The sequence below is a fragment of the Etheostoma spectabile genome, chromosome 9 (genome assembly GCF_008692095.1).
Source record: "Etheostoma spectabile isolate EspeVRDwgs_2016 chromosome 9, UIUC_Espe_1.0, whole genome shotgun sequence".
NCBI lineage: Eukaryota > Metazoa > Chordata > Actinopteri > Perciformes > Percidae > Etheostoma > Etheostoma spectabile.
Window position 1 is genome coordinate 11,103,949 of NC_045741.1, and position 27,022 is coordinate 11,130,970.

The 27,022-nt window shown below is 40.8% G+C and overlaps 1 protein-coding gene across 1 annotated transcript in view; it reads right to left on the minus strand.

The window, feature by feature from the left end:
• Positions 1-526: 526 nt before the first annotated feature.
• The window catches only part of lrrc7 (leucine rich repeat containing 7), a 70,760-nt gene continuing 44,264 nt past the window's right edge, over positions 527-27,022 (minus strand). The window contains 18 exon segments of the mRNA XM_032526552.1: positions 527-4,125; positions 5,738-5,812; positions 9,976-10,068; positions 10,798-11,138; positions 11,528-11,738; positions 11,921-12,040; positions 13,027-13,194; positions 14,030-14,242; positions 15,723-15,968; positions 16,141-16,491; positions 17,141-17,375; positions 17,483-17,707; positions 18,305-18,805; positions 20,186-20,429; positions 22,244-22,355; positions 26,078-26,175; positions 26,178-26,199; positions 26,382-26,654. Of these exon segments, the coding sequence (XP_032382443.1) occupies positions 4,015-4,125; positions 5,738-5,812; positions 9,976-10,068; positions 10,798-11,138; positions 11,528-11,738; positions 11,921-12,040; positions 13,027-13,194; positions 14,030-14,242; positions 15,723-15,968; positions 16,141-16,491; positions 17,141-17,375; positions 17,483-17,707; positions 18,305-18,805; positions 20,186-20,429; positions 22,244-22,355; positions 26,078-26,175; positions 26,178-26,199; positions 26,382-26,654 (3,639 nt within the window). The 3' untranslated portion in view covers positions 527-4,014.

Here is a 27,022-nt window from a genome sequence, read left to right on the forward strand (position 1 = left end):
TTACGCAATTTACTCATGATAGCCTTGCATTGCCGACCCATCTCTACAGCGCTGGGGAGTGTGTACACTGCAATGGACCAAACCTTTTATTTGAGCTGCTGAAAAATACAACCACCAACATGGTTTTCTACCTTAATTAGAAACTGTGTGTGTGAGGCAGCTTGACAAACTCAGCTGTCCCGCTGTAATCCACAGCTCAGATAAGTGTCAAGAAATAGATGAGATGGACGGATGGAGAGGGATGAAAAAGAGACAGACTTTTAGACTAATGGACAGAGACAAAGGAGCATCTGCTGGGATGACAAGAGCCTTGAGCTACTTTAATCCACATAGGAAACTCTCTCTCCTCTTTCCTCTCTTTACCGCATCCCTTTTTTATCCATCGTACTTTATTTGTTTCTTCGTTCCCTCTATTACTTCACATCTTTCTCTTTTAATCATAATTTTTTTCGGCTTATTCCTTTCCTTTCTGTTTCTGATATCTTTTTTCTTATTTGGCTCCTGCCTTGTTGTCTTTCTTTTATTCCATCCCTCTTAATATGTCCTTAGCACTTCATTCCTTCATGATTTTTTAAATCACGATATTTACCCCATGTCCTTCTTCTTAAATCTCATTCACCTTTTTCTTCTTAAATTATTCTCTGTGTCAACAATAAAGATGCATAGGGGAGCAGAAAGAGATATATCCCTAAGGACAGAGCTCAGTGCACCAGGAGGAACCCAGATTACCAATAGTGACATTTTTATTGTTTGTACAATAGAGACTTTAGTACATTATTCAAAACACTTCTTATATACTGAAAAAATGGTACTTCCCAAAGCCCAAAATGGCTCCAGTATAATTGCTGCACAGCATTTTTTCAATTTTATACATATATTATTTTTTGTAAAAACTGTATCTTAAATAGTATGTACAGATAGCGTCTGCAAAATGCATTCTAAACACATGATATATATTATATATACTTCTGCAATTACAATTCTCCGCGTTAATACTCAAACTTAAAACTGGAAGGATTTCAACTTGCATGTGCAAATAAATAAATAAATAAATAAATAAATAGTTCTGTTAAATTGTCACTAAAATTTGTCCAACTTATAACTTGACAGCAATTCTCTCTTCGGAGGTCAAAGTACTTTTTGTCACACAACAGAAGAAGCAGCATTCAAGTTGGGTAGGTGTAGGTACTGCAGAAAGCATGAGTACATTCACAATCAATATGAGTCATTTTAAATTGGATTTCATTCACAGCTATGTACAGTGACACCGTCCTCAGCATTTGTTCAGCTCTCATGTAGTTTAAACACATAGAAAATGACTGTTTTTATAGTCATATACATATATATATAATATATATTTGTATAACACAAATTCACAATTACAGTAGAAATACATTTTATACAGTTTTGGATAGTACATGTGTAGGTCGCCAAGTCATACTGTGCGTACTTCCATCCATAACTTTGTTATAAGTGTCATTATTATAAAATATCACAATTTTTGAGCAAAGCTAAGGTATATCAATATATTTAGAAAGAATTACCTGAAACATGTAGTAAAAAATAATTATATTATCAAACTTTTTTTCTCTGTTCTCATCACAATATCTTTGATATTTCAAACTCTAAATAGGGTTGGGTGGGTACCTTGATGAAGTCTCTCAACCACAAGTCTAAACTGTGCCATTTTGTGTCTCTTATGTTGAATGAACTTGAAATTCTAATGGTTATTAAGAGGGCTGACACAAAATGGGCGCAGCATGACACCGTCATGTCAAGTAAAAGCAAAGGACAGTAACTGATGTTGTTTTGCTCTGGATGAAACATTAGATGTTACACAGAACAAAACAAAACTCACTGTCATGAAACGTCTTCGAGACACGAGTTGCATTTTACAGAAGACAGAAAATGAACCTCTTCTCGCTTTATCTGTGGTTGCTTCTGTCATGTCTTTAAAGTTTCAGAAGCATGACCATGATCTTATTAGACCACATGGACACGGGCTCCAGAAACCTATCATAGAATTTTTGTTTCCACATCTGAGTCAACATTATTTTCACCTATCATTTTGAACATTCACCAACAAAGATGGCAAATCTAAATATTTCCATGTGCTCCAATGTGTCAATTAGCATCTCTTTAGGTTACAAAATTTCTGAAATTTCAAGTGTAGCCAAAAGCCTTTGAGGCACAGTTCAGATCTTTCCCTGATTGTCTAAAAAAGGGAAAATCTGCAAATTTACCCATTTAGACGGTATTATTATGGATTTATGCAGGGATATTATCGTTTCTCTTGTTGCTTTCAGCAGGGAGGCCAGAGGTCGGGACACTTCAGCTGAGCGGATGCTTGCTAACACCTGTATTTGAAGGCCAGGCTAATTGTCAAAAAACGGTTTTCTCTACTAACCAAAGCTACTACTACTACTACTGCTCTCACTGTGTGCAGATCAAATCTGGGACACAAAGCGGTAAAGCTCTGATGTTTTGGGCCTGTGTAAATACAACCAGGGAGGGGCAGAGGGACCATATGGCCCCAACCATAGAACCTCAGTCTTACTGAAAGTCAGTGGTATAATACATCTAGAGTCTCCTACAGAGTAGAGAACTCTAGAAGCCAAACAGAAAATGGCTGCCTGACAGTGACCAATGACATGAAAGCATGCTGTGACTTCATTGTACAACTCAAACAGCTAAAAAAAAAAAAAGGATGGACCAATGCTGTACAATACTAGAAAACAGGACTTCAAAATATGGCACAGATATTATGGATAATGTTACAATGTGTGTATGTGTGTGAGAGAGAGTTTTATTATAGCAGTTGAATTGTAAAGTCAGGCTAGAATATCAACAGGGTTTCATTATGAATAGTGCACAGTGCGCACCATTGCATATGTGTAGGGGGGCACATACGTCTACTGTGTGTTTGCCTGTTATTAGCTCGTGGGCATGGCAGTGTGTGTAAACATTAGCATGACTTGCTCAACAGATGGCACTGTGGGCCGAGCCTCAGAAGTATTGCTTTAGCTCTTTTCGGCACAGCTGGGCAAGCAACAGTTTAAAAAAGAAAAGAAAAAAAAGAACGAGTAGCATTAATGAACTATCAACAGTGTTTCCTTTACAGAAAAAAAAAAAAAATCTGTGGTATATTTTAGAAAATTGTCCATTTGGAGAAATAATCCCTGTATGTTCATAAGATAGAATTCAGAATGTGGTTTATCAACACTATTTATATTAATCATAAACTTTAAGAGCTGTCTGTCCAGGCCTCTAGGACAGTGCAGCTCTAGACAACTGCAGCTCTATATATGTACACAAGGCAGAAAGTCCTAAGTTTTCAATTTTTTCACACTGGAGGCAATAATACCTGCAGAACAGACAGAAGAAAAGCAGAAACTAATAAAACATAAGACAGGGAACGAAAGAGAATACCAGAATCTACAAGTCAAAAGAAAAGAACAGAATAGAGGACAACAGAAAAGAGAACAAAGCAAAGAAGAACAATAATGAAGACAGAAAAGTGAATAATGTGCTGTACCAAACAAATCATTCAAAATCGATCATGGACAGCAAAATAAAAGGCAGCGGAGAAAAAAGCAAAAAGACCCCAGAACGCTAACTAACCAAACAAAAACAAACTATTCAGACTGACTGATCAGATGACTGCCTAATAACGACCACAAAATTCCAACTGCAGCAGCCCTGTAGGAACTCAAGGAGTCCTCTTGTGGTCCGTCCAGCCGTCGATCAGGTCCCTGACCGCCGGTAGACAGAAGAGCCGAAATGTTTGCGATGGTACATTTGGCACTAGTATTTGCCTTTGGTCCAGCAATAGGCAAATCAATGTCTGTGTGTTCCCCTACAAAGGTAAAAAAGGCGGCTCATTTTTCGGTTCCACAAGCCTCCAGCGGAGGGCAGGTGGAGGGTGGCATTGGATGGCGATGAGCAGAGTAGAGAAGCGTTGTTGTGTTTTTTAGATTGTTTGTTATAAAACCTTTCTTTTTTTTTTCTTTTTTTTTAGCATGTGCTGCTGTCTCTCAGAACCACCAAGTCCACCGTCCGCTGGAAACTCTTCAGCAGAGAGACGGCGGTCTCGTGCTCCATGTGTAAAAAACTATGTCCGTTAGCCTGCAAGGCAAACACGCAGCACAGTCAACAGCATGTGTGTGTGTGTGCATGTATGTATAGAGGTGTGTGTGCTGTACTATTTTTTAAACATACTGTATGTCTACGTGTGTGTGTGTGTGTGAGTGTTTGTGGAAGGATGGAGGGCCACTGCCATCATTATCTCAGTAACACATCACTGTTGGGGAAAAGAGAGAGAAGAGGAGGAGCTACACAGTCATGCTGTAGAGAGAGAAGGGGTAAAGACAAAAAAGGGCTTTTAGATGAGTTCATCCAGCTAAACTGTGAAAATCTGTGGAGAGAAGATGAAGGGGGAGGAGAGAGGGGAGGGAAACATGAAAGGAATGGGGGGGATCTGTCATGGTAAAGTGCTGGCATCTCATTTGATCTTGCAGTACAATCCTCACTTGCACTACCTTGAAATAATAGCTACAGTAAATATATAAAGTAAATATTTATGAATCTTTTCTGTTTAGTGCGTATTGATTCAATTTGACTGAACTACTTGGGAGGTGGAAGTTGTTTGGATAGGCTTTTTGTTGCCCCTGGGAAAGTATCCCTGCACGGTGTAATGTCAGTATGTGCTCATGTTCATGTGTGATGTACCCATGTTTGCTTTTTCACAACTTGTGTTTCAGAAAAACAACTGAGTCATCTGAAAAATAGAATACTGCAGTTCTTACTGCAAACAGCATACTTTCAAACTGCAATGTGTTTAGGCCCAAATCTTATCCAAACTGCACATAAATAGCAAATATAAAATGAGATAATGTAGAAGCTGATTTGGAAGAGCACAAAAACATCTCTGGCTCAGAACATCTGTTTTGGTTTGAAAAAGAGTTAATTGATCTGGCAATATTTAAGTGGCAAGCAATACTTGGAGCATAAAAAAACAATTGTATTGTAAGACCAGAACAATTTGGCTTTGTTTTAAGCCAAAAGCCATTATCACCACCGCAGTCCCACAGTACTTACAACCAACAACTGTGAGATTACGTAGCTTGAGTTCAGGCTTGAAGTCGTCTGTACACATACTTACACCGTGAGCTTTTACATCCATATGTACATATATATTTTTTCATATTCTATTGTAACGTTTCTTACTTTTATGTTATATTATGTCTTTGGGCTATTGCATCCCTAAGTTAACTTCCTTGTATGTGCAAACCTACTTGGCAATAAACTGTTTCTGATTACAAAATATCTTTGAAAATGTTTAACCTTCCCAAGTTTTTGAAGTTCTTCAGTTTCATAGTAATGAATGAGAGAGCAAATGGGGTAGTCATGCCAACAGATACACACACAGAGGCAGAATATAGAGGTATGAAAATGCTGATGTACTTGTGTACACTTAATATTAACACCTAGTAAGGTAACACATGTTGGTAAGTTTATGTGGGACCACTGACTCAGTCCCTGTGGATAATGAGTGTTTGTGTGCCTCTGTTGAATAGCTTGTGTAAGAAAATATCCAGCTTCTTAGGTACCAAATCTCTACCAAATGTGCTGTCTAGAAGTTGATAAAATAAGGGAAGGGTTAAGAAGGTAAGGGAGGGAGAGAGGGCAGGATGCGGCACTTTTCTGGCCCATTTGATGACGAGTGAGTGGATGTTACCTGCAGAATCTTGTCTCCGGGCTGCAGAGTGGAGGCAGCGGGCCCGTCATGCTGTACCCTAGTAACAAAGATACCCTATAAGTCAAAATGATACACCGTTAGGACAACACAGGGACACGATGGTTTAGAATCTTTGCCTTTCTCATTCTCATCTCAATATCCACCCTTTCAAAAAAAAAAAAAAAAAAATCACATTTCTGGCAAAAATGTACAGCCAGTTCACCAATGCATTCTCTTTCATCTAAATTTAGAGAGGCATGCGATTTCTGATTTATTATTTTTTAGAAGTACTTGGGTTTACTTAGTATTGACATCTATCTTATAATTTACAGATGCTGAGAGATACAGATTCCTCCCACAAAGACATAGATCACACATCAAAATGGTTGATCGGCTGTTTATACAGATTATACAGCACTTAAACATGAGGTCAGAAAGGGAGCAAAATAGATATACAGTAAATTTATAAAGAATAGGGCAGGGAGAATAGGTGTGGGATGGGTACTGACTAGGGGAAAAAAGTAGGTAGTGGGCAGTAGATATTTCATCCCCCATATTTTCCCTCAATAACCCAAGGCAGAGATTGTAAAAACACCAACATCTTTTCACTGAGAGCTGAAAGATGTTTTTTTGGACAAGTGTAGGACAATGCAGCTGTACCGACTCAACGTAGTTCAACAGGTTGTGCACGTGTTGAACACACAATAGTGAGCCTAACAGATAAAGTTAACAATACGATGTAGTAGTGACAGTGCAGCGGCACCTACATACCACAGTCTATGAGTGAATGCAAGAACAAACACATACATATGATAAAGAGGTGTTAGAAGTATTAGTTTAGTTACCCTTTATGGTAACACTCGCATTTGTACAGTGAGCCTCATATATGTATTCAATAAAATCTTGATGATGTGGCATACTACACACATTAGGCCTAATTGTTATTTGGATTTGATCAGTTCATTTTACTACTCAGGTAGGCTACTAAGGAAGTGAAATATGGAGCTCACTGTGCATTATAAATGTGTTTGTTAGCAGCTGAAAATTGTGTAGCCATTAGTCACAACAATTAAACAGTTATACACGAAGCAGTTGCACACAAAGCTGCAGCGCTCTGCAAAAACCTTGCATCTTCAAAATGTCGGAAACTTTCAGAAATGTTGAAAATGTTTTGGCGCTCAGAGATAACAGCTTTCTCCAAAAGATGACAGTTGATAAGTATGTTATTGACAGCAGCTTAGTGTGCAAAGACAGCATATTAAACAACAGCAGGAACAGAAAAATGGATTTTCTAACGCTCATGAACCAGATCTGATGAAAAATCCATGTTCTGCTCCTTAAAACCCTGTCTTCTTTTCTTATACCGAACCTGAGAAGATAATGCATCAAAGCCTAGGATCCCACTCCTGTCAATACAGGAACTGAGTCACCATCTCCACTCGTTGAATCCTAATTAGCCAGAAGTGACCCAGTGGCTTAGAGTGCCTCAGTTAGAGTTTTAAGTCAAACTTAGAAGATCATTGTAATTTTTTTTTTTTTTTAAGTTGATAATGACTTGTGGAAGATTAGTTTTTGAAACATTATTTTGTTTCTACAAGAAACCATGCAAAAATGTTCGGATTTTTAAAGAAAGCCAAAATTTATGTTTGCTAGGGAAATATATTGTTACACACATTTAAAGATAATATAAAACTAAACGATTATGTCAAGTAAGATTATGTTACTAATTAATACTGTTTTTATTGATCCCCAGTAGGGAAATCTACACTCTGTTTTGTTAGAAATCATTACACATAGGCAAGAAATACACACACACACACACACACACACACACACACACACACACACACACACACACACACACACACACACACACACACACACACACACACACACACACGCTCAGGACCTATTCATGCACAAATGAAGAGATGTCAGAGTGAGTGGACTGCCAATGCTGGACCAGCGCCCTGAGCAGTTGGGGAGGTGGGTGGGGGTTTGGTGCCTTGCTAAAGAGCACCTGGCAGCGCCCAGGAGGTGAACTGGTACCTCTCCAGATACCAATCCACACCCTGTTCTTTGGTCCGTACTGGGAATTGAACCAGCGACCAGCCGTTCATACCGTATGTCCACCCCCTACATACGGTATGTGTCATTTAAACAAGAGACAGAATGCACTTTTTCGTAGTGAAACACGGATGTTCTGTTTAGCCATTATAAAAGATGCATGCCACAAAAAGGCTAAGGAAGAACATAAAGAGCAGACATCTTTTGTTTGAATTTGAATTGAAATAACACAACAAACTTTGAAGATGATACTGTTCCAACAGTATTTTAGTGCTTTACAAATATTAAGAACATTGATTAATCGGGGCTACAAGTGTGTTCTTCTAGCCCAGATAAATCAGAGGATGGGTGCAAACAACACGCTGACCACAAGGGGAAGCCCCAGTCCTGTGGAACAGGCGTGGCAGTAGTAAGCACTGGGTGTCAAAACTACAGATGTATAATTTATCAGTCAAGCTGTTTTGATTCACAGTCCTTTTAACTATTTAAACTTTGGCTCAATTTAGCCTCAATTCTGCCCTTAATTTACAATAAAATAAAATACAAACAATGTTTTAAACCTAGTAATGTCTACTTTGCCTAGAATAACTACACATGTATATATAGACAAACCAAAAGGAGTTTTCCTAAGTGGGTTAGAAAAGATGATTGAAGCTGTCTGCATTCGTATGAACTCTAACTGCTAATGAATCAGACAAGAGTTGACTATAGCTTAAAAAAAAAAAAAAAAAAAGAATGGGCCTTTTGACTGCTTCAGGAAGTCGCACACGTGTGGATGTAAGTGAGAATGGGGGCCAGAGTAAGATTAAGCTAATTAAAAGTATTGTGGTGGTGACAGATAATATCCTCCATGAAAACCCTGTGTGGTCCACATGTGAGGGGTCTGAGGAGAGCAGACATACAGTTTAATTTAAATGCGTTTTTCACTTTAGAACATTTACATTTTAACCATACATACTCCCATGACTCAGTGAAAAATCAACATTTGCTGACTGACATCATTGCAGATACCCAGAATATCAGCAGTCGACTGACAGTCGCTGTATGATGGTTAAGGTGAACATTTTATTCTAATGTGAAAATACGGCAAAGTCGCAAATCCATTACTCAGTTGTGCACTGAATACATACTGTACAATATTTAAGAAAATTAATTATGGACAGACTGCAGCTGGTGAAGCTCTATGGATTCCAGCAGAGATGCACATGGTCTAATTACTGATGTGTCAGCAACTGAATCACAGTAGTTGTCTTTGTAAAACTTAGGTTCAAGGATGAATTGACAATCTCTATCTTATCACTTCACAAACCTGACTTAAATTTATTCACCATTTGTCACATGGGCTGTCCAAAGGCTGACTGTTTTAAATAACCCTTATTGTCAGCTTTCTATTAATAGACCAGCTGTCTCGTCAGTTACTCAACATCTGAATACAGTCAGTAAAATCTGCCATGCTTCCCATCCCGAGATCAAAGTGTTGAACATCTAAAATCACCCACGGTGTCCCAGAACTAAAGCAGCCTTCCTGAAATAGCTGTCAGAGCTCCGTGAGCAGCCTCGCTCCTTTGGACTGACTATAGCAGCATGTTTCTAGGACAGACTGCCATGTGCAGGAGGCCTGGAGGGAGCTGCAACCCCAACAGGCTCTCAGCACAGGCACACACTGACAGAATCAGTCAAACTCATAAAGGAGTTTGGTATAACTTGTTATAAGACATCATGCATTAATGTGGGCACACATCTATTTCTAAATACTGAAATATTGTTTGTTGCTTCATTTTCCACAGTGACAAGCACACTCGAAAGGGCCTATTGTATCATCAGTCCTAATAATATAGTTTGCCAAACTCAGGTACCTTTTAAGTGATTTTTTCTCTCCTGTTCAGTGACGCTAACAAGAATTCCTAATATTTCAAGAGGATTAGTTTTTCTATATTTTATCACACGTCAGCCTTCTTTCAAATTGATCAACTTCGTTGAAACTGGTGTTTTCCAACAGTCTGTAGTTTAAGATCACAGACTCAAAGTGATTCAAAGTTAACCAAGTCAACTGCTGCCCCATAGACAGACAGACAAATGAAACACTGCGGTAACGATCAGCAGTTTCCATGGCAACTCTGAGGTAAAGCCCGGGAGGCTGTGATTGGCTGGCAGGCCGGGTCGGGTCGTACCATGTCGGAGGGTTTGAAGGGGTTCCCCTGGCCGCTGATGCCACCAGAGATACTGAAACCAAGACCAGGGTTCTTCTCTATTCTCACACACAACTAAAGAGAGAGAGGAAGGGGAGAAATAGAAAGACAGAAAAGAAAGAAAGACAAGTGACAGTGAAATACAAAGATCATAATCTCCACACAAACATAGAGTAGACGGACAACATGTACAATGGTGGAAGGGTGCTTTTGTGTGATGGGTGACATGCTTTGGCAGCTATATTGGAGGTCCTCAGTTCTCTGGCAACAACAACTGAGCCACAAATAACCTCGTCAGAGTTTTTATAATTGGCATAATGAAAGCCATCTCATACTAGGGAAGGAAAACAAAACCCCACAGGAGGATCAGCTGATCTAGGTATTGTGAATGACTTCATTTTCTTACCTCAACTGTTACAGTGATCTCCGTCTGTGAAATATCACAGATTTAGAACTACGCCTCCATGGCTTTTTCTAGACCTGTTTCTTCTCACAAACCGTTGCAAAATGTTGGTTGCTAAAATTACACTTACATGTCCCAATTATCTTTTATTATTATTTTTTGTGTTCTTTAGTTGACAGCTTGTTGGCTTTGTGGACCCTTCAAAATCCACTTGGTAACCATCATGTCCTGTTACTAAAAAATCTGACTGAACCTACAGTCACAAAACTGATATCTTTTCTACCCTAGTTACTAACGCTATATATTTAGCCAACATTTTAGCACAGCCCATTTTCAAACAGACCTCCAAGATAGTTTTGCTGAGGACAAACAGACACACAGATGGACAGACAGACAGATACCTGTTCCTGGAAACCATCCGTGCTCTTCTGGCCTTTGGTCTGCAACAGGCAACGAGCACTCTGAGGCCGTGGGTTGGTGTGGGTCATGACAACCTGATTGCTATGGACCATGCCCTGATTGCTATGGACCATACCCTGGTTGCTATGAACCATGCCCTGGTTGCTATGGACCATGCCTTGGTTGCTATGGCCCATGCCCTGATTGCCGTGGTACTGAGGGTTGGTGGAAGGCTGATGGGAAGTGTGGGAGGAATGGGGGTTGTACTGGGGTTGGTTCCCAGACGGAGACATGGCCATGGGCATGCCGGCGCCGGGGTAACCCTGTCCAGAAGCTGGATGGCCTGGACAGGAAAAAAGAAAAAGAAACGGGTAACGCTCTGAAATAAAAAAATATCTACACTTGATTAATATGTATGCTCTTGATTTGATACACATGGCAGACATTCTTATTTTTACACGGACCAACTTGTCTATTACTGGTCAATTGCAATTTTCAAACTGGGGTGAAATTGTTGTTAATATTTTTAACCGATTGCATTTTGTTTGTTTCCAATTTCATTCTGTGATTGGGTGTGACAGCATGATTGAATGACATCTTGTAACCCCAAAAATTACATTCTCAATAACTTAAAGTGGTATCATACTCCTTGTGCAAATCTAACATTTCAAACATAAAATACATATATAAGGGCTACAAATGAAGCATTTTATTTAATTTATTACCATTTACCTTGAGTCATGTTGCTTTGGTACTGCCCCGGCCCACCAGAGGGAACCACTGATAAGGGCATGCCCGGTTGGTATTGGCCCCCTTTGTTCATCATCCCATCGTAGCCCTGCTGCACGACCACACGATGAGGCGTAGTGGACGAGGAAGAGGAAGAGGAAGTGACTGTCATGGTGTTGTGTGATTGGTGGGAAGGGTTGTGGGAGTGGGCACTCTGTGGACAGAGCAGGGGCAGTTAGAGACATTACAAATTATTATGGACACAGACATGCTCACGTCCACACCGGAGGAATGATTACTGGAGACACTTACACAAGTTCCCTTCTTCCTTCTAAGCCTTGGGCTGGATTAAACACGGTAAAACTAAGACAAAACGGTCTAGACAACAGCTCTTACCTTTTTCATGAGGTTGTCAGGTGGGACGTCCCTCCTGCCAAGCGAGTAGGGAGCCCACTGGTTGCTTCCTGACAGCCCCTCCTGGTCATTATCCAGCATGGCAGCCTGCTGGGAGGGGGTCTTAAAGAGAGACAAAGAAAGAGACAGGGAAACAGTGACCCTTAATGGAAATGATCTTTTCACGTGATGAGGTATCATCTAAACACACTGCACAAATATGACACAGAGCTGGACTGAAATTGGCAAAGTATCTCTTTAAGTAATTAATTCATGTATCAACCTTTGCCTGCCTGAGTTCAGGTTTATATGAATGTCATGTGAGATTCTGTTTTACTTTTAGTAGGAATACCAGCCATAACAGATTAGTAAATAGATTTTCCCTTTTTAAGTGAAGCAAAGTAATATATTGTGGAATGTTACCACCAGTCAACATGGTCTAATGACTGATACAGAATAGAAAGTTATTGTTGCATAGCTCCTTCTTTCTACACCAAAAACGCTAGAGAACTTGTCTTCGCTTCTCCACTGTGAAATAACCAAAGCGGTTCCAACACAAAATCGTGTACCACGTAACATTCTTTTACCCATTCAGGACCTGTAAAAGTCTTCAAAATGGTGACTGTTTTTTAATATAGACATAGTAGAATGAGGTGTAGACATGCAATGCCCAACAGCTCCATGTGTCAGACAGCAAAGATCTGCCTGTAGATTGACAGTGTGGGGAGTATTGTAAGATAGCTAAGACAAATGTTTGTTGAGCTGCTTCAATCCTTGTATTTTTAGGTAATGATAAAATATGGAAGGGTTCGTATAGCTGAGTCCAATTTGGTGAAATCTATCACCAATCTTTGTTCATTGGCTGCTACACTTGACGTTAGAAGTGGCCGTCATGTCAAGGAAGATTTGTGGGAACACAAAAGCTGAGGTGGTAGAGGTAGTTACAATAATCTAAATTATAGCAGCAATTATGGCACACCTTTCAATAATAGTTCATGGTTGCTGTAGTTGTCAGAAGAAGAGGCAGTGGCAGCTATTGTCTATAATTACCCAAGTGTGCAGTAATAACAGCAGTACCAGGGGTTCACTGTTTGCAGAGGGATACTCACGGCGTTAGCAGATGGAGGAGGAGGTAGTGGCAGCCAGCGGCCAGCAGCGGGCTCATGCTTAGTGTTATTGTAAAGGTTAAAGTTCAAAGTGTTGCTGCGCCCCTGGCCGTGACCCCTGCCCTGACAGAGCATGCCCAGCGTGAGCGTGTTGTGCTTTAGGACACCACTCTGATTGGAGAAGACAACATCACATGACATGGGTGAATGCGGGGGGGGGGCAGAGCCCACACAGCGGGTTGCAGCATGGTGATTACACACTGTGAGCTCCACAAAACAAATAAACAGGCAACAGTAACACTGATAAAACAACAACAACAACAGTGCAGATTTGCTGAAAGCACAGAGAAATGTTAGCTAGTGATTGGTCAATACAGACAGAGAACATTGTGTCATACAGGCAACAACTGGTGGATCAATTCATCCCAGCATTAGCGTGTACCTTTTTTAAATTAGTTATGTAGTGACGTGTAGATATTTAAACAATTAGCCCACTCCCTAACTGGTTATAACTACAAACTATGTCTGAGCGAGACAATGCGTTTTAATGCTTCAGTTTAGCACCCCCACACAGCTCTGTCCAAATTTCAGTGCCAACTAGTTTTGCTTTTGCTGCAAGTTAGATGAGAAGGTTTATAGCACAGACACTGAGCCAGACTGGAAACAGTTAGCCTTAGTTTTAGAGCCAGGCTACCTTGGTGTTTTTTTTTTTTTAATTCAAATTCCAAGACATGTCACAAAATCAGATATCTTAGATAACAATGTAGATTTTTTGAATATCGGGATGTGTTTCTTCTATATCCGGCAGTGAGTGTGCAGTAGGTCAAGCTGACAGAGCGACAGTGTGGATGGGACGCACATGCAGCCGGACACATATCTGGTCAACCTTACAACACAGGCTTACACAGATACAGAGAGGGAGGGCTTCTGAATGTGTGTGTGAGTGTGAGTGTATCTCCCTCTGTTTCTCCCTCTCCCTCAGTGTTTCTGCATTGCATGGGCGTACCCTGTCCAATCGTTTGGCCTCTATGTGTCTAAGTAGCTGTTGCCTCCAATCAGCAGGCATCCTGGAGGTGATGTCTTCAGGCTTCAGTGGTACGCCAGGTCTTACTTTGATTGTGTCATCAGATGGTTTTTCAGGGCAAGTCGCCAGAGTGTAGTCAGGAGGCATTTTCTCTAGCAGGGCAGCCATGGTGGGACGAGCTGACACTGGACGAGCCTGAGGGCAAAGATTCATATATTATAAAGACTATAAGAAATTAAGTTGGACAGCAGTGGAAAAAGTGACAATGTGGATGTAACAGGGATTGCTTGTACTGACCAACCCAATGACAATTAGCACCTATTTTTCAGTTCCCCTCAGGTCTATGGAGCATTTTAGCATCTTTCAACCCTATTGTTTTCTTCACCACTCTCTGTACAACAATACACAATCCGTGTGGTAGTTATTTATATGTTTTAGTCTGGACCAACGTAGTGGACTGACCAATGAACCAAGCACCTGATTTTGCCATCCCTAGAGCCAAGCCGCTTGCATGGCTATATTGCTATGTTCAGTAGCATGACTCCACTAGATTAAGTTTAGGTATAATGTGGTGTCCATCCATTCATCCATCCATCCATCCATCCATCCATCTACGTCCGCTTATACGGGGTTGTGTCGCGGGGGCAGCAGCACCAGCATGGGACCCCAAACTTCCCTCTCCTGAGCCACATTAAGCAGCTCCAACTGGGGGATCCCGAGGCATTTCCAGGCCAGGTTGGAGATATAATCCCTCCACCTAGTCCTGGGTCTTTCCCGAGGCCTCCTCGACGTTGTGAGGGTTAAATGGATTATGGGAATGCCAGGCAGATAAGCATAAAGACAGTAATGCAGACACTATAACAGACCATCATGGAGAGATGAAGTTTAACCTAAAGGTGACCTCCCCTTTGGCCATGCCACTTAGCTAAAGACTGCAAGAATAACACTGCAGTTATATGGGACTCCATACTTGTTTCTGAGTTTCCTTCCTCTGCCCCGCTCTTTTTATGCTGAAAGGAGCCAGATGGAGTGCATTGCTTATCTGATCAGCATGCTCCTGGACACCTCTCTGTGACTATTTTTGGAATGTCTGACTTTGGGCAAACCCAGAACATGCTGAAGGGATTATTTATGGACTTAGGGGAATGCCGTGGGATCTAGGGAAAATGGATGAGGCAAAGGACACCTGCGCCACTCTGCTTAGTCTGCTGCTGCAATGACCTGGACCAAGATAATAGGTGGAAAATGGATGAATAAAAATGCTTGCACTCAGTCACATAAATACACTGTAACGCCAAGTCCTTCCAAGTAACCAATACAAGAATTTAAGGTAATTTCTTTCAATTTAGCCATCTAATCTACCACAGAAAGGTTAGGGAAAGATGATGGTCTTGGTTAATAGAAACCAAAGTTTACTGTTGTAAGGAGTTGGCATATTGAGTTTGGCACCAGTACGGGTACATTTGATAAGCAGAGTAATCAATACTGAAAAAAAAAAGAATATTAGTTGCAGCCCTAATTGTTTTAATTGTAACATAACTCACACTTTAAAAATGTATTTCATGCACTCCACATCGACTGCAAGTTAAAACTAATTAGTCAATGTGGGCCATAAATGCAAAGACACACAGAAACACACAAATTGTTACTATCAGCAGCTTAGGTAACATTCTACCTGAGATGCTCCGTAGGTCTCAGTACTGTAGCTCCTGGCAGACAGGGGGCGGCGCTGAGTCAGGCTCTTGGTCGGATAACCAATCATGGGTTTCTTCTGTTCCTGGTAGGTGGGATAGTCATCATCATAGCGACCGTTTCTCTTGTTGTGCATCATCTGGCTCTGGCTGTCAGCCATGTTGGTGAGAGCAGAGTGCTCCATGGGCGTGGAGTAGGCCAGAGCCCTGCCATAAAGAGGGGGGTCTGCCTGAAAAGGGGAGAGTTACAACTATAACAGACCTCTAAATTAATCCAAAAATGTATACTGCGAGGATGTAATGTATATTGGATAGATATTTAGCAGACAGCTTTATTAATTAGTGTTTCTATGTAATGTTTGACAAAAAGAAGCATTGTTTTGCATACAACAGATCTCCTACCTGCTGTCTGTACTGAGCTTCCTGCAGCGCCTCCTGCTGGGCTTCATGGACTCTGCGGAACAAAGCGAGCTCTGTAGAGCTCACTAATGAATCTGCTCTCCTCAAAAACCCTGGCCTGGAGCGCTGTGATGGGATTGGCTGCTGATGCTGGCTGGGCTGACCATCCTGGTTGATTGGTGATTGCGGAAAAGAAAACATCTCCAGAGGTGGATATGCACGATACCGAGGGCTCACCAATTCCTTGGGTAATGTCTTCCCTGGTTGATTGATGTACTCCAAAGCTTTCGATGAGTGGTTGACGTAATCTGGTGTGTTGGGGAAGGGGGGAGGGACCCGACGGTCCATGGTCACCTGATTGGTTAGAATGGTTACCAATAAGTAAGTAAGTAAGTAAGTAATTAAGTAAGAAACGTTCTCAGGCATTGTAGCTGTTGTCCAAAACTGTTGAAATAAAAATCATTGAGATTATAGAGTGACTTAAAACCCCCTGAAATTATTGTCTTTGCTTTGGATTTTTATCTTTTCACCTTGCTGCAGTGAACTTTAACATATAAGCCATTCAAACAATGAGTACCAAAACAGCAGATAGACACAGTTAGAGACTAGCTGGTGATCATAAAGGAGCATTTAGCAGCTGCATAGACATTTATTTCCCTCAGGAGTTGGTAGAGACCAAAAACAGAACTAAAAGAGACTGAATATTGGACTCGCATTCGCCAAGTGTCCAGAAACATGACTCCAAATGTTGCTTAATTGGTGGTTGTGTACTAAGTAACTGTTTAGTAACACATTTGCTCTATCACCTAATATGCATTATTACATATTATTATTAAATATACAATATAGATATGTATTTATACAATATATTTATGTATATATAAAGTATATACATATATAATATAAATATCTAAATATGCCAATGCATTCACAACTTATTTCCGCTGCAAGTGTTAAAAGAAAACAGTTATTGCAGGTGTTTCAAATGAGACAAGCTTCTCACCTGGGGGTTGTAGTTGTGGTCGAAGTGGTAGGCCTTATGTGGGATGGCAGGTTTTTGGTTCTGTCCTGACTGGTTCTGGTTGCTGCCTCCGTGTCCTGGGAACATCAGCTCATCGTCCAACATGGGGGCCGACTGCGACCGTGACATGTTAGTCTGCTCCATAGAACCGGGCAAATCTTGACGGTCCAAACTAGTCTGTTGCTCAATGGATGAACTGTAGGTGTCCACAGGAATACTGTAAAGAGAACAGCACGAGAAATTAGCTACAACTTTGCAATCACTTGACCTACTGACATAACATGTTGATACTCCTATTGGTAAGAAAAGTCAAAACAAATCTACCTGTAGACCTTGTAAGAGCCCATGTCAATCTCATCAATGCTCTGTGACTTCTTAAACTTAGATCTCGTCTCCCTCATCATGGGGGACAAGCGGTCTGAGCTTTTACTCATCACCACGGTCACCTTGTTGCCGCCGCTGACACTTAGCTGATCCTTCCTGTTCTGCTCCCCCTGATTGTCGTGGTACGTCCAGCTGCCGGGCAAAGGGCCTGGGCCTTGTTCCAGCCTCAAGGCAAAAACAAGGGAAATGATATACTAACGGCCAAAAAAATTAGCTGATCAAAAGCAGTATTACAATAGCAGGAAAAAGACATTATGTCTGGAAACAGGTTAGTGTTAGTATGAATGACATCAGAAATGAACAAGGAGTCCAGCAGCTTCATGAAAACCTATTTTTGCACAAATATGATTCATAATATAATCATATTATGTTAAATACTGTTATAAATTATGCAAATATTTAGCTCTGTAGATTATTTACAGCCAACATCAGTTGATTTATAATACCGCAGTTACACCACTCACAGATTGACATTTAAGATTAAGGCAATCTAGTAATCCGTTTTTCGATCAATCTATGAATAATCTAAACCATAAAAAACAAATAGTAGATTATTTAATTTACAAGTAAATAAACGCAAAATGTGTGGCACTTTTGCCAGCTTGACAACAAGTACAAATGTTAAATTTATTATCTGTTGATAAACTTCTCGATTACCTAATCTGCAAACCCTGGGGGTTATGAAGCCTACCACCTAGACATATTTCATTTCAGGGCTAACTGTGGGACTGCATTCAGTTCATTCAGCATCCATTCAGTTACCTTGGGTCAATGTCCTTGCGGTCCGGGTTGGGGCTGGAGGTGGGCGTCAGGTCCAGTTTGGAGGGAAACGCGGTTCGGTCCTCCAGCGGGCTGGGGGTTCTAGTCCAGTTCTGCCAAGGATTCTGGGAAGGATGTCCAGATTGTGGGTCATTGTCCGGAACGCGTTGGTTGCCGTGGAAGGGGAGCGTCTGAGTGTCCAGCTCCAGAGGTACTCCTACAATTCGCTCCTGCCTGAGGAGGGGGCGGCGCCCGTGTGTTGACTGGCTGCGGGGTTTGGAGCCCAGCGGTGGGTTTCCCTGACTTCCAGTAGAGGACGGAGGGTCCAGAGGAGACTCCTCAGCATCAAAACCTGTGTTGTCATAGTGAGGGGCCTCAGACCAATCAAAAGGCTCGCTCAGTGGGCGTCGATCCCCACGCTGCTGCAGGGTTCCTGATGGAGGGATTTCTCTCTGAGATAGCAGGGGCTTGGAGTCAATGGGTTTGGGGAAAGACTGAGCCAGTCTGCAAAGATACAACATAATAAACACTAACTAGGCTGTGTAAAATAATAAAATCAACCGATAAACAATCAGAGCCAATGGGCACTTGAAAAACATAACTTTCTCTCTAATGTTTTTCTGGAAGATCAATTTGACCAACAACCAATTCATGTTTTTGAGAGCAGCCTTGAAGAGGAAATATTAAAGCCTTAAACGTCCCTCACTGCCACTCACAGTTTTCCACAAGTTCCAAAAGTACACAGACAAAGGGACAAGATCTGTACATCACCCCAAAGGCGTGCTCAATGACAACTTCAATGTCAAAAAATACCAAACCAAGCTTTCAACCTTCAGGGGCTCCTTAAAACGCAGAGAGGCATGGGAAGAGTGAAGACAAACAAATCAGTTTTTAACATTATTATAGATATACTATTCTATTGATAGAGCAATGGAAAAGGTTACTGTTCGGACACTGTGCTGTTGGAGAGGAAACAGAATAAACAAACTAGTATGGTATAAAACCAACCTTTGCTACGAGATTCCTGTACCTTTGAATCACTCAGTAGGCTGATGTGAACCGATGTGTTTGTCAACCTTCACATATTGAACAGTCCCCATTTTCAAGGTTGTAAAATAGAAAAAATTAGGAGCATGAATGGAGCTTTAGCAATGCTGTAAAAATAGAATTTGTCCCGGCAAGCATTTCTACTTTCAATAGATGTTGATGGAAGTCTGCACCAACACACAAAAAAATACAATTTTATATTATATATAATAAAATAAACAGTATATTAGTATTGACTGGCAGTTAAATTGAGATATTTGTTGTTGTTCATAGCTGTTAATTTCCGATTCCAACTCAGTTCAAAAACCCTTTTTGTGGTTTTCAATGCTATATTTAATTCCAAATCTGTCAAACATCATAGGTGCACTGGAATCAGGGTATCAACTTCAGCAAGTTATATTTGCTTCTTTTTATGTGCTGGTGTGAAGAAAAGAAATGGTCCATACTGAAGGCAGGACTAGATACCTTTGAAGCAGAGAGAGGGAAAGAGAGAGGGAAAGAGAGAGGGAAAGAGAGAGGGAAAGAGAGAGGGAAAGAGAGAGAATCCTGGACAGAAGTCTGCAGCATCCTAATGAGTCTCTCTGACCTTGACTGAGCGAGCGGAGAGATAAGAAAGACACAGAAAGATGGAGGGAGGAGAGGATGGATGGAGCGATTGGATAGATGGATGAGATGGATGATAGATGGAGGAGATTGAAGGTGGTTGGAATCGAAAAAAGAAGAGATGATGGATAGTCGAAGGGATGTGATGAAATTGAACATGAAGCAGCCGTGTGTGTGTGTGTTTGCGTGTGTTTGTGTGTTTGTGTGTGTGCGTGTTTGCGTGCGTGTGTGTACCTGTTGGTCCAGTGTGTTTGAGGAGCCTGGTCCTTGTTTGGGGCCGGCAGGGCAGGAGTGTGCGGGTGTGCGTGAGAGTGTGGGTGTGATTGTGAGTGTGAGTGTGAGTGTGAGTGTGAGTGTGCGTTGCCGGGTGGGTTGGAGGAGCCGGAGGAGCCCTGTGAGGGAGAGTAGTCGGAGTATGTGGCCGAGGAGCCGCTGTGGTTCAGACAGTGAAGCTTATCCACCTCTTCATCTGTAGACTCTGGAGAGAGACAGATAGAAAGAGAGAGACAGTCAAAATGTCACATCCACTTCTTTCTGATAACCCTCTTTTACAAGTGCTTTTTTGTCATGTCTGTATCTTTTCCCCCTGGATTTAATTTATCTCCTCAGATCTTTAATACCAGGTGTTATTGCTTGTACTGGTAGTGGTATGAGAACATGTTCAGGTGACCTAAGCCACACTTTGGTGGCTGTGTTTAAACAGGTAGGGACCGTAGCTTATGTGACCAAATGAGTTTTGACCGTATAATCTGGACCTCTCAAAAAAATGCAGGTCATGACACAGACATGTCTAACTTCTGTTTTGATTAATTGGTCAACAGATAATTAATCAGGACCAGGATATAAATTGACAATTGAAGGCATTTATAATGCATTCGTGTGCCGTTTTACATGGGAGGATTTGAACTTTTCTCTGTTTTATGTCAAACAATTTAAGGAATTCACCTTTGGATCTTCATCTTATATTCAGATATTTTAAAACAAAACTATTAGTTGGTAAATCAAAGACAAAACAAGAATTCAAAGAATCCTTCGTTGTCGTTGTCGTGTTTGAGTCTAATGTGTAGGTTGAAGATCGAGGGGGCAAAAGGGAAAGGGTCATGATAAGTGAAGCTAAGGCAAAGCTAAGTAATGATGCTCATATTAAAAAACAACAGAGCCTTCGGTTTCACAATTTTAATCTTGTTTTGAGAATACAGACCGTTATTAGGACAAAGTAATCCTCCTAAATCCCGGCTCACCGTGTGGATATTGAAACTAAACTGTGAACTATGTTGCATACCGAATGATGTTTAGGCAGAATTCTTCCTTTATCTTGTCATTCTGTCTCTTGACCTAGATTCCTATAGTGCTATCATTATATGTTTGGACAATATTGAGTCCACTGCACTGACGCAATAAATGACCTGGTTTGTAAACGGCTTAACAGTTTTTAAAAATCTTTGTTTAACACACTAGTCCAGTTAATCAAGAAACTCTCAACAAAGCAGCAGGAACCAGCGGGCTAACAAGTTAAAGCTATTAAAGTGCCCATATTATGCTCATTTTCAGGTTCATAATTGTGTTTGAGGTTGTACGTCAAAATACAATTACTGTTTTTATTATGTTTCCCTCCTTGCTTTCCTCTCTGTGTGTTTTTTTTGTTTTGGTCCTGGGACACGTTCTCATGTCTCAGCATATTGTTTGTAATTGTTTGTAATTTTTAAATAAAAACATTTGGTGACAAAAAAATAAATAAAATACAGTACACTCACTAAGACAGACAAGCCGTTTATGTTTTAATCATTTCACAGTAAGTTCCCTGACAAAGGAGTAGATCGCATGAAGGAGCTCTGAATTAGACCGAGCCACAGTTCGTCACGGAGAAGAGATAATAAACTGCTTTGTTCAGTAGATGGGATTAAGACAGTAAATCATCGAGAACATAAAAAATAATATTATTTTTTTTAGGGCAGTAAAATTTGCTTTGGACTCATTAGTAAAACTTTGAATTACCTCGGATGAAACTAAGGCCTTTGGTAAAGTAGAAGGGTCATACTAAAAGCTGAACACTTTAAACTGGAATCTAGATTTACTGTAGAGGTTATGGTATTCCCTCCCGCTCTTTCTTATGTGCTGAAATTAATCAGTGTACCACCATGACTAATTAGTGGACACTTTATTACATTACAACATGCCCCAAAGCACTTTAGAACAGACCACATTAAATGACTGTGTGAAATGTATGTGTATGAGCTTCTGTGTCTTTCTATGTTTCTGTATATATGCAGTACACATAGTATCATATAGTACCTTTCTTGTCCTTCCCCAGCAGCACCACCTTTGGTTTGTACATAGGAGGCTCCACCAGGGTGGGCCTCATGTCAGAGATGCGGATATCGTTGGGAGAGCCGCCCATTGAGTCCTGTAGAGAGACAAAATCAACAAGCTCACACCAGGTAGCTATATGCTACTGTGTAGTACAATAAGACAGCCTCATTAGAAGCATGTGAGCTAATAGGCTTACGACCATGGTGAGCCATAACCAGAATCACACACTTAAAACATCAATGTTTTAAGTTTTCAACCTCATAAACAAAATATATTGGAGGCTGCTTGTCCTGTCAGTCTTTTAAACTATTGTTAGTTAAGGCTGCTTTAGTGGGAACCTGTCGGCAATCTAATATACTGCAGATGTCATCAGATTTGCTTTGAAATTATTTTAAAAATAAATAAATCATTTGGCCAAGTATTTAGAAGTTGCTGGTCTATTTAAAGACAGTGCTGTAGTCAAGTCCACCTTTGTCAAGTCCAAGAAATGTCCAAGTCGAGACAAAGTCAAGACCAAGGCTTTGGTCGAAACATCCAAAAAATACCTCCTAAGTCCTTTTTCTAACCACTTTTCCATAACCCCAGTTGTAAACGTCATGGGGTTAAAGGTGTAAAGGAGAATTCAAAAGGAAAAATGATAAGACAACCACGGAGCGAGGAGAACCCGACTGTCTTTACACTCGGACGTAATCATGCAAGGGCAATGTTTTAGACGTGGGTGTGGCGGTGAAACAGCCGCATCAGGTACGCTGCCCCGTGCATTGTAAACGGGGTGTTTCATGCTGGTTTAATAAACATGGACAACCTGGTGGACAGTATTACTTCATCACCCTTTTTCAGCTCACTCTCCTGTCCACTCATTTTTGTCTACATGAATCCCGATAAGGATGTATAATAATAAAATAATTCATACATGTATGCAAGATAAGCAGAAAGCGTTATGCCTACAAATCTACTGTAGGCTACATATTATATGTTATAAGGGTTAGATGGTTGCAGGTGGGAGACAAATACATTATTAATGAGGACAATATTCTCCTCACTGTAAACAGAGCAGAGCTATCTGCTACTGTGCGCATTTACAGCAGTCAACAGCGTAACTCCTTCGGTTATTTCATAAGCTAAAAGTTGAGTTAAGATGCCTTATAATATGAACTTTCTGTCATATTTTCTGAAACTGACCCTATGTCTGAGTAGAACTACACGAAGCCGGTAATTAATTAAAAAAATCCTTTGGCATCACCTACAACCTGTAGTGTGATTTACAAAAATCCACCCCTCCCTGTTCAGATGCACCAATCAGGGCCAGGGGGGGTGTCCAACTGAGTGTCAATCACTGCTTATGCACAAGCGTTTCATAGCGTCCTCCCCTCCCCCTTCCCTATGTATGAGCTGCGGATAGGTTTCCCCCCGCTCTATTGTGCACAGCTCTCCATTACGGGGGAGGAGCTTAGGAGACTGTTTTGGGCTTTAGCAGAAAGGGGGGAGGGACAGAGAAGTTGTCGATGTCCTGGATCTTCGCAATCCTACCTACGGCACCTTTATTAACTACAGATGTTTGTTTTGCTGTTTAAATACCCAATGATTCAGCTACATTGACATGACTGCACACTTGGAAACATTTACAGTTACTAAAATTACTCATCATTACAGTAAATCTTTTAAGAAAACACTGATACATCACCACAATACATAATTTAAAAAGCAATAGCCTACAGAGACTGTACAAATAACTTGTTTGGGTCGGTGTGGGTGGGAGATTTCAGGTAATTGATTTGAATGCCGTCAGTGCCAATCCGCACATTCTCACATGATATTCCTACTTTTACACATGGTCATATCTGTTGTGAGTTTTCAACAAACCATACTGAAATAAGCCAGGGGGCGAACAGGTAACTTGTTTCAGACACTGCTCTGGGCTCTAAATAAACTGCTGTCCGGTTCGCAGTGCAACTTTGGATTCAGCGATCCATTCATTCACAGTTCTGTAAACACATGCTCACTGTCATGTCACGCGTTGGGGAGGAGAGTAACGTTCTCACATTAACCGGTTTATTAAACCACTCAGACTGTGCCATAAAGTACATTATCATTATTAGGCCTATTAGCTGTGTTGCAATGTCTCAGTGAAAATAAAATGTGGGACCTGTGGGACGGTATTATCTCCTTTCCTTTCGTTAAGGATGGTCCAGTGTATCCCGTGCTAAAGGAGGTTACAAAGGAAGCAATGAAGCACTTTTCACTTAGACAATTCTAACGGCTATCATCATAGCTACTACGATCTACTGCTGGGTCATTTCACTCCTTTATGAACCTTATTTTTTAGCCTTTACTTTTGACAGGACAGATGAAGACATGAAAGGGGAGAGAGAACAGGAATGACATGCAGCAAAGGGCCGAAAGTCGGAGTCAAACCCCCGGCCCGCTGCATTGATGAGTAAACTTCTACATATGGTCGCCCGCTCTACCAACTGAGCTATCGCCCCCATTAGGACCCTTCCTAAGCAAATTTGACTAATTGATCGCAGCCCAAGTCTAAAGAGGTTCAAGTCCAAGTCAAAACAGAGTCCAAATGAGAGACCATAAAAACTCCTCTTCAAGAACACTTACTTACCTTTTTATTTTTTGTGATGTGAGAGACAGTATCATTTTGCTTTATTATTTTTAATATGCCAAAACAAAAAAAAGTGCAGAGTAACACAGGATTAATTAGGCCATATTATTTACTTTAAGAATGAAATGAAAATATTTCCTTTCTTGAAGGTATCATTTGTTCTGAAGAATTCATAATACAAAGAAATCGGGTCTGTGGCCAAAATGATTGACACCTGATGATTGAGGTATGTGATGCATTCAGGCGTACCAGTCGACCAATCTTGATGCCTTATCTAGATGGATTTTGAATTAAACTTATACCTGTTTTCTGAACTAGCGTGCTTCATCAATGGTTTTGTTTTGAAGGAGGAAGTTACTTTAGAACAAAAGTATACAGTGCTTGGCAAGTCCAATACCAACTAAATACCAACGAGTAAAAGATGAGTCAGAGACAACAGAAAAGCACCGTGAGTCCAAATCCGGACACAAGTACTACAGCCCTGTTTAAAGTTAGTGGCACTATAAGTTTATTTATATTTATAATGAGTGGGTCCCCACGCATACAGGCAACGCAATATACGTTCCCGCCAGTGGTGTCACACAATTCAACTGACCTATGGGTGAAGATAATGCACCAAGAAACGAGCAATGTGCCAGCAAAGACAGTGAAGAAGAACAGTATCTAGAAAATGTTAAAAAAAATGCAAATGTTTTATGAGAAAGGAAATTAATTCAACGTGTTTATTAGACACAATGCATTTTGGTGAGTAACACTGAATGTAAACATTGTTTACAAGAAAAACTCCACAGGGCACCTTTAAGTGCTTCATTTCTTAATCGGAAAATACGCTTATGAGACTCCCTTAACTAACATATGATCAACGATTCCCCAAACTTTTACTTAAATACATTCATGATTATTTTACAGCTATGTATAACTAACAGACAGACAATCTAATGCTGTGAGCTGCGTAGCATCACGCCACCTGACAACATTGAATATTTTGTTTACTCTGTGTAGATGTTATTATTTATTTATTATTTTATTGCCCAAGAAACATGTTAACTGAGAAAACATGAACAAGGTTAATGAAATTGTGTACTGCATTATCACAAGCTAAAAGTATCAAATGAATGGTGTGTGTGTGTGTGTGTGTGTGTGTGTGTGTGTGTGTGTGTGTGTGTGTGTTGGTGTGTGTGTGTGGTACTCTTTGTGACAACCTCAGAGCTCTCCGTCAGGTCCTCTTTATCCTTCCTCTTGGGAATGTCAATGCCAGAGTTATGCATTGATCCCTGATCCATTAGCTGAGACTGAGAGAGTCCTGCATCTCTCTGTCTGTCACCTGGAACACACAACACACACACACCACACACACACACACACACACCACACACACACACACACACACACACACCTCAATCCTCAAGATATACTGATATGTAGCGTATGATGATGGTATGGTAAATTATATTTTTTTGCGTGTGTGTGTGTGAGCGTGCCCGTGGCCGGGGTGTGGTTTCCCACCTCTTTAGGAGGCAGGGGCCATGGTTGTTCGTACTGTTCTTTGCTAAGGTGCGTGTGTTCCATGTTGGTTCCTGCCGAGGTGGCAGTGCCTGTGCTCAGCTGGTGCTGGTGCTGGTGCTGGTGCTGGAGCTGGTGCTGGTGCTGGTGTTGGATCTGGTGCTGGTGCCCATGTCCGGCGTGTACACTTTTACCCACAAGGCTTTGCACTGACTTGACCATGTTCTTAAGGTCCTCAGGGTAGGGTGTTGGGTAGCGCTTAAGGTTTATCTCCACCTGCACACAAAAATTAAATGGGTTAAGGGTATACATGAAAATATATAGAACATTATGACATAAGCATTTAAAAGGAATGCTATAAATACAGTGTTTGCAGATGTGAAACTTCAAAACATTTTAAGCAAGACATCATGAATCAAGTTAATCCTACATTCAGTTCTTGTTTATTGTTTATTTGAATGACTGTTTAATCATGTTTCACACACTCCAGTAAACCAATGAAATCAGAAGAAAAACAAGATAGCAATTTGGGAAAAACGGCAGGTTTCTGAGAATATATTTAAAACTGATAAACACTTTGGAAAGTTACAACACAAAAATGAAACTAAAACTTCTTTTAACATTCTGCTTTCAAGTTTTTACCG